At 47.6% G+C, this 7,500-nt stretch overlaps 2 protein-coding genes across 2 annotated transcripts in view; both read left to right on the top strand.

Moving 5' to 3' along the window:
* ppp1r18 (protein phosphatase 1, regulatory subunit 18) overlaps window positions 1-1,264 on the top strand; it is a 10,785-nt gene extending 9,521 nt beyond the window's left edge. Inside the window, exon 6 of the mRNA XM_060044062.1 lies at window positions 88-1,264. Coding sequence (XP_059900045.1) covers window positions 88-159 — 72 coding nt within the window. The 3' untranslated portion in view covers window positions 160-1,264. The remainder of the gene's footprint in view (window positions 1-87) is intronic.
* A 213-nt stretch (window positions 1,265-1,477) lies between these two features.
* cratb (carnitine O-acetyltransferase b) overlaps window positions 1,478-7,500 on the top strand; it is a 12,953-nt gene continuing 6,930 nt past the window's right edge. Inside the window, exons 1-8 of the mRNA XM_060043846.1 lie at window positions 1,478-1,868; window positions 2,323-2,541; window positions 2,880-2,998; window positions 3,631-3,684; window positions 4,212-4,377; window positions 5,206-5,380; window positions 6,467-6,557; window positions 7,398-7,485. Of these exons, the coding sequence (XP_059899829.1) occupies window positions 1,818-1,868; window positions 2,323-2,541; window positions 2,880-2,998; window positions 3,631-3,684; window positions 4,212-4,377; window positions 5,206-5,380; window positions 6,467-6,557; window positions 7,398-7,485 (963 nt within the window). The 5' untranslated portion in view covers window positions 1,478-1,817. The remainder of the gene's footprint in view (window positions 1,869-2,322; window positions 2,542-2,879; window positions 2,999-3,630; window positions 3,685-4,211; window positions 4,378-5,205; window positions 5,381-6,466; window positions 6,558-7,397; window positions 7,486-7,500) is intronic.

The following is a 7,500-nucleotide window of genomic DNA, read 5'->3' on the forward strand; positions in this document are numbered from 1 at the left end:
TCCTTCCTCCCCTCATCCTCTCCTCTCCTTCCTCCTCCTCCTCCTCTCCTTCCTCCTCTCCTCTTCCCCCTCCTCATCTGTCTCCAGATGAGTCTGGCCCTGGGTAGAAGACACGCCCCCCGCCACATCATGAGGTCATCGTCATGCTCTGCCCAATAGGAATGGACCATGAACTCTTGAGCTGCGATTGGTCCGATGGTCCATAGAATGCGACGCACGGATGTGAAATATGTCCTGGTTCAGGGTCACCAGGAATGTTCTTGCATGAGGGTCAATGTGGAGTTGAAATGCAAAGAGTAGGTTTCACGGAAGAAAATCTAGTTTTATTGTGTTCAAGGAACGAATCAAATCCCATGTCCACGTTTGTTATGTCCTAAAGATTGTTATGAAGAGAGTTGTGTTTAGTTTCTGGCACTCAGCTTTAGGTACTGGGCGAGGATCACTTGTCTATGCAAAGCAGTGTTTTATTGCGTTTGGCTTCCAAACCCCCTTGTTACAGCTGGGGTAGGCTGTTTTTTTTTCCGAGGCTTTGTTTGAAATTCTCTTTACATCGCGACAGCAATCAATCAATCAAATGATCGAACAAAAAGAAAGTTAAGAATATGGTATCTGTGGCTTTCGCAGGCTTTCCAATCCAATTGGATTGGATACTTTCAAAATCTGGAATACTCTGCCTGGTTTCCCCAATTGCCTACCTCAGCTTTAACTGAAGGAGCCTATGTTAATTTGATAGTTCGATATTTTATCTATATTTACTGATCCCTCAAACGACAGCTCAGTATTGCCTCAGCCTCATAAAAGTTTTTTATGTGCCTGATGGGGGTTCCCAAACAGATGCTATATCCATGAGAAATGTTCAAATGTTCTTGTTTGAAGCCTTTTTGTCCTTTTTGTTTTTCTGTTAGAGTGATTGCGCCACCTAGTGGTTAGAACACTCTTTAAGGGGCTTCGTTGAGCCTTAACTGTTCTAAGTGAATCGCGTGGATCGACGGCTCCGTCTCAGTTAGCTAGTACATTCAGCAAACATGGTTAAAAAAAATGGTAAACACGTTTTATTATGCGTATATTTCATTTATTGTCCTGCTGCAAAAAAATAATGTGTGAAAGGGACTTTTGTGTGAACACATGCAGTTTGCTACAGAATTGTATTCTACTGTCGATCGTATCGGACTTTGAGTCGATTTGTGTTTTGTTGTTTTTGTAAATTATTGTTTCATTTTGGTGAAAGAGAAAAGGTGAATTATTAAAGTTTTACAGCATTTCATTCAATTTTATTTTATGGTTGGAGAAGCTGGCTTCAAGAGGGAAATAAAAAAAGATATATGAAAAAAAAAAATCTGTGAAGTATGAATCATGTTTTCTTTTATTGTTGCATGCATCCAGCGCATGGAAGTGCAGTGGCCTACAGGGTTTCAGTGCGTACGTGTAGGGCCTGCAGGGGTCATGGAGGGGAACCTGCTCCACAGCGACCCCTGGCGGCCGACGAAGTGTATGCACTGCAGCTTCAGTGGCTGTTTACCACGGAAACAACAAGTTCACCTCGACACGTGTGCGGGCGTGTTTAGCCCTGGTCTGCGGGTTTATCCACAGATACCAAAGCTGCAAAACTTGGAAGATAATATAGTAGTTGGCTTTGCCGTAACCATCGAATCAACGCCACTTTCTCCTCTATATAGAATGTGATCGGGTTGTTTTTCCGGAACCAGCTGCCTTGATACCTGCAGACACACCTCACCGTTACCGTATTGACAGCAGCAGACGCTTTTTTTCCTCACTTCCAATGCAACTCTAATCCCTCGGACTACAAGAGAACCAGAATGATTCTGAGGAAAGTGGAGCCATGGCTGTGCAGCGTTGTGAGGTCTAGGGTGAGTGGCGCACACACACACACGCACACGCTCACACACTCACACGCCAATCATCACACGATGTCATATTTCTTGAACTTGCTCACTTCCTATTTTGAAACCCTCTGTCCTTGACCTTAAAGAAGCTCAAAAGCTATGCCGGACACACTCACTCACACACACACACACACACACACACACACACACACACACACACACACACACACACGGTGTCTCTAAAACTCTCTACTGTCTATACAACTATCCAAACCATTGTAAAACACACGGGCTGTCTTATGTCAAAGTCATCCAGCTGATTGACTTCCCAGGTTCCGCATTGTCTATATATCAACGTTGGATTACTGAACTAACAACACCCTTGACAATACCACAACAATACATCCTCTCAAAGAAATAGATGCAATCATCCACACACAATCACCGAGTAAACAATAGCCTTTGCATCGACCGTCAGGGGGCGGCGGGGCGGGCGATGTCCTCGGCCGTGCCCCCCCAGCCAGTGCCGCCGTTGGACCAGACGCTCCGGGAGTACCTGCGGGCGCTGGAGCCGCTGCTGCCGCCCGACGAGTTCCAGCACACCCAGAACAAGGTGCTGAAGTTCGGCCAGAGCGGAGGCCTGGGCCCGCGGCTCCAAGACGGGCTGCTGCGGCGCGCCAGAACCAGTAACAACTGGGTAAAAACACACACTGAAGTGACACGCACAGACCTGTGTTTTTAAAGCAGGGAGCACGCTTGTTGTGTTGATTGTGTCACTTGCATGAGCGACTTGTGTTGTGATTGAATGACAGCTAAGCTGCTAGTATTTTGTTGAAGCGAACCTACCAGGTTTCCTTTAATGTACTTTTTATGTTTACACTTTCTTTACGGCAAATAATGATTCAAAGTCAAGACCAGTGGTACACATATTTATAGCACAAACGATATTCACATTATACAAAATGGGAGTCTGTCTGTCTGCGTGCTTATCGTGTGTGTGTGTGTGTGTGTGTGTGTGTGTGTGTGTGTGTGTAGCTCTCCGACTGGTGGGTCCAGCATGCCTACCTGGAGAGCAGGCAGCCCCTCCCGGTCCACTCCAACCCGGCCATCTCCCTCCCCCAGCGGGACCACTGCGACTGGAGGGGCCAGCTGCTGTGAGTGACAGCTAGGTGTGAGTGACAGCCAGGTGTGAGTGACAGCTAGCTGGTGTGAGTGACAGCTTGCTGGTCTGTTCCCTGAGTCTGTTATCGGTCGCTTTATCCAGAGCTGCTGTGAGTGACAGCCAGCTGTTGTGAGTGACAGCCAACTGGTGTGAGTGTCAGCCAACTGTTGTGAGTGACAGCCAACTGGTGTGAGTGACAGCTAGCCGTGTGAGTGACAGCTAGCCGGTGTGAGTGACAGCTAGCTTGTCTGTTCCCTTAGTCCGTTAGCTGAAGCTTCGTCCAGAGCTACTTACTTAAATGAGGCTGAGGAGGCTCAAAACATTGACTCAAAACTTGAGTAGCTCCAGCAAAAGTCATAACGGGTCTGAAGTACATGTTAGTCATTTTGTGTGAGTGTTGGTGCAAACAGTGACCGTGCATATCAGTTATGTTGAGGGGGTCGGTGAGGCTCAGGAGGTAGAGGGCGTTGACTCGTAACCGGGAGGTTGCTCGTGGGATCCCCGGCTCCTCCTAGCTGTGTCAGGTTGTCCCTGATCCAAACGCCTCACCGTTGCTGCTCCCATCGAGCTAAATGTAAAATGGAAATGTGTAGTGAAAGTGTTTTTTTCTGTGTTTTCCTCCAGCTTTGCCTCCAAACTGATCGCAGCAGTGTTGGATTTCAGAGCCAAAGTCAACACGTAAGTACGGAGCTCTGCTTATCGGGGAGTTTACGGACGAAATACTTCTTATCGTCTGCTCTGACATCAAACTGCGTCACGCACGCACACACAGAGATATCGTTAGACACAGGATGGAGACGTGAGCATTTGAAATTCCCAGCTCTAATCTCTTTACACACTTCTAAATAAAGAGTTATCGTTATAGTGGGTTATCTGAAACCTGTGATATGTGTCAACAATGAAAACAGACTTTATTTAATACATTCTGGGTTAACCCAGCGATTGTTAGTGCTCGGCACTTGTTTCTATCAACATCCTTACTGTACCGACAGCGACATATTGTTATTTTTCTTTCTTCTGAAAAATGTACTTATTGTAAGTCGCTTTGGATAAAAGCGTCTGATAAATGCCCTAAATGTAAAGGTGTACTTTGTTCCCTTAAAATGAATATAAGGTGAAATGTATGCTTCCTTCATGATAAATAACGGTGATAAGGTACTTTGTAAGATTGTAAGTTTGTTTGACCTTACTTCCTGTCCGCCCAGCGGCCAACTTCCTGTGGAGTACATGAGGGGGGAGCCTCTGTGCACGCAGCTCTTCCCGCTCCTCTTCTCCAGCTGTCGGATCCCCGGGCCCAAGCATGACTACATCTCCCATCATGCACTGTCCCGCCGCTCCCCCACCCACATCACTGTGGTCAGGAACTACCAGGTGGGGCCCCCGCCACCTTTTTGAATGTGACAGTTGGTTTACTTTTTCTTCTATTTTCTTTCTTCTGTTAAGTTTTCCAGCAGTCTTTCGGCAGACATTTTGAGTCCCCAATTTAGAAACTTTTAGTCTTTAAATGTTTTTGTTTTATATACTGTTTCCGGTTTAATTTAATCTCAAAAAGAGTAAAATAGTTAGAATTTTCCAAATACTAACTACCGGTATTTTGACATTTTTATTTATTTGGAAAATGTTCAGAAATATAGAAAATATAGCTATTATTGAAAGAGTCCTTTTTTTATTTATTAAAATATATTAAAAATATATTTATAAAAATATATAATTTATTAAAATAAATGTATTGACAGTGATGATCCAATCGGACTTGCTTGCTGACTCATCTCTGTCAGTGAGCTCAGGCCTTGCAGAGGATGGGTTCATGCTGGCAGCCGACCCGGCTGCTTTGGGAGTGGCTGGTTGTGCTTCAGAATCGCTGTGTCATGAGGCCTCAGAGCGAAACGCTCAGAACACGTCTCACTGCTGTCAGCGAGCAGCTTCTCGCTGGAGCGGAGAACATGACGGGTTCACAGCCGCCGTCGGAACACACGCGCCACAGACGGCCTCGGTCTCAGGCCTCCCTGGACTGATTATATGTCTCGCCCTGATTTCCTCTCTCATGTCCTCCCTCACTCATATCCTCGTCTCCTATCTTCTTTGTTCTTTACCACCGCACCTTCCCTCGCTTCCTTCCTTATCTTCCCCTCTCCTCCCTCAACTCCATCAACTCCCTTCGTAATCTCCCCCCCCCCCCTCCCCCCCGCTCCGCTCCAGTTCTTCCAGCTGGAGGTGTACAACAGCGACGGCTCCCGTATGACGGAGAGCCAGATCCACGGGCAGCTGCTCCGGATCCGCGCCGCGTCCTGGAAGACGGACAAGGAGCCCATGGGCCTGCTGACCAGCGAGCACCGCCGCACCTGGGGCCAGGCCTACAAGAGGCTGCTCAGAGGTGGGGGGGGGGTTGCTGCCTCTGTCTGTACTGTGTGTCTCTGGGAGTGTCTGTATGTGTGTTACTGCCTCTGTCTGAACTGTGTGTCTGTACTGTGTGTCTGTAATGTATGTCTGTGTTACTGCCTCTGTGTTTGTACTGTGTGTCTTTATGTGTGTTCCTGCCGCTGTATCTCTATGTGTGTCTATGTGTGTTACTGCCTCTGTATCTCTTTGTGTGTCTGTATGTGTGTTACCGCCTCTGTGTTTGTCTGTATGTGTGTCTGTACTGTGTGTCTGTATGTGTGTTACTGCCTCTGTCTGTATGTGTGTTACCGCCTCTCTGTCTGTACTGTGCGTCTGTATGTGTGTTACCGCCTCTCTGTCTGTACTGTGCGTCTGTATGTGTGTTACCGCCTCTCTGTCTGTACTGTGCGTCTGTATGTGTGTTACCGCCTCTCTGTCTGTACTGTGCGTCTGTATGTGTGTTACTGCCTCTGTCTGTACGGTGCGTCTGTATGTGTGTTACTGCCTCTCTGTCTGTACTGTGCGTCTGTATGTGTGTTACCGCCTCTCTGTCTGTACTGTGCGTCTGTATGTGTGTTACCGCCTCTCTGTCTGTACGGTGCGTCTGTATGTGTGTTACTGCCTCTGTCTGTACTGTGTGTCTGTATGTGTGTTACTGCCTCTGTCTGTACTGTGTGTCTGTATGTGTGTTACTGCCTCTCTGTCTGTACTGTGCGTCTGTATGTGTGTTACCGCCTCTCTGTCTGTACTGTGTGTCTGTATGTGTGTTACTGCCTCTCTGTCTGTACTGTGCGTCTGTATGTGTGTTACCGCCTCTCTGTCTGTACTGTGCGTCTGTATGTGTGTTACTGCCTCTGTGTTTGTCTGTATGTGTGTCTGTACTGTGCGTCTGTATGTGTGTTACCGCCTCTCTGTCTGTACTGTGCGTCTGTATGTGTGTTACCGCCTCTCTGTCTGTACGGTGCGTCTGTATGTGTGTTACTGCCTCTGTCTGTACTGTGCGTCTGAATGTGTGTTACCGCCTCTCTGTCTGTACGGTGCGTCTGTACGCTGACGACACTGCGGTGTCTCTGTGCCTCAGATAAGGTGAACAAGGACTCTGTGCGGGCCATTGAGCAGGGGCTGTTCACGCTGTGTCTGGACTCCCCCGTCATGCGGATCTCAGACGAGAAGTATGGACCCCCCCCCCCTCCAACGCTCTCTCTCCTCTCTCCCCCTGTCGCCCTCGATTTCTCCCTCACTTTTGCTCTTTGTTTATCCGTCTCGTGCACTCAACAACACGATCTATACCGGCTGCCTGTCTCACTCTTTCTCTTCTCTCTTTCCCTTCCTCCTCTTTCTTTCTCTCTTCTCCTCTTTCTCTCTCACGCTCCTCTCTCCCCCTGTCTCCATCAGTCCATCCCGCACACACTCAATCACACTAGCTATATCTTCTGGGTCTCCATGCGTCTCACTCTCACTTTCTCTGTGCCTCTCTCCCACTCTGTCTTTCTCTTTCTCCCTCACTCTCACTCTTTCTCTCACTCTTGCTCTTCAGTCGTTTCATCTGTCCCGTGCATTCAATCACACTCTCTGTGTCTAGCGGCTGTGTGTCTCCCTGCATCTCAAAGACACTATGGATTGGGCAAATATTCAGAAACACAGAAAATGTTGCTATCTTGTATTTAAATAAACAATTATTTAAATTTGATAAAGCATGTACATCAATGATAAGATTTGACCTGCTTGCTAACTTATTTGGTAAGTTAATAACTTACAATCTCTGTCTCTGTGTGTGTGTGTTTTTGTCCTAGTCGGTCCTCTGTGATAGTGCTGGCCATTTCACCACATGCTCATTGTTTATTTATCGTTATCAGTTAAACCTGTAGGGTCAACCTGGAGGGGGGAGGAGGACACCTATTGTATACGTTGTATACCTCAAGTTGTTTCTCTTCCCCCTCACTTCCTCATTGGGACCCTGTTGACCTCTTATGCTGGGTCCTTCTCTGATTGGCTCTCACTTTGACGGACAGGTACGCCAGCCGCATGGCAGCCCAGGTTCTGCACGGGGGCGGGACCTTCTCAAACAGTGGCAACCGTTGGTTCGACAAGACGCTGCAGGTCAGAGCAGCACCT

The sequence above is a fragment of the Gadus macrocephalus genome, chromosome 22 (genome assembly GCF_031168955.1).
Source record: "Gadus macrocephalus chromosome 22, ASM3116895v1".
NCBI lineage: Eukaryota > Metazoa > Chordata > Actinopteri > Gadiformes > Gadidae > Gadus > Gadus macrocephalus.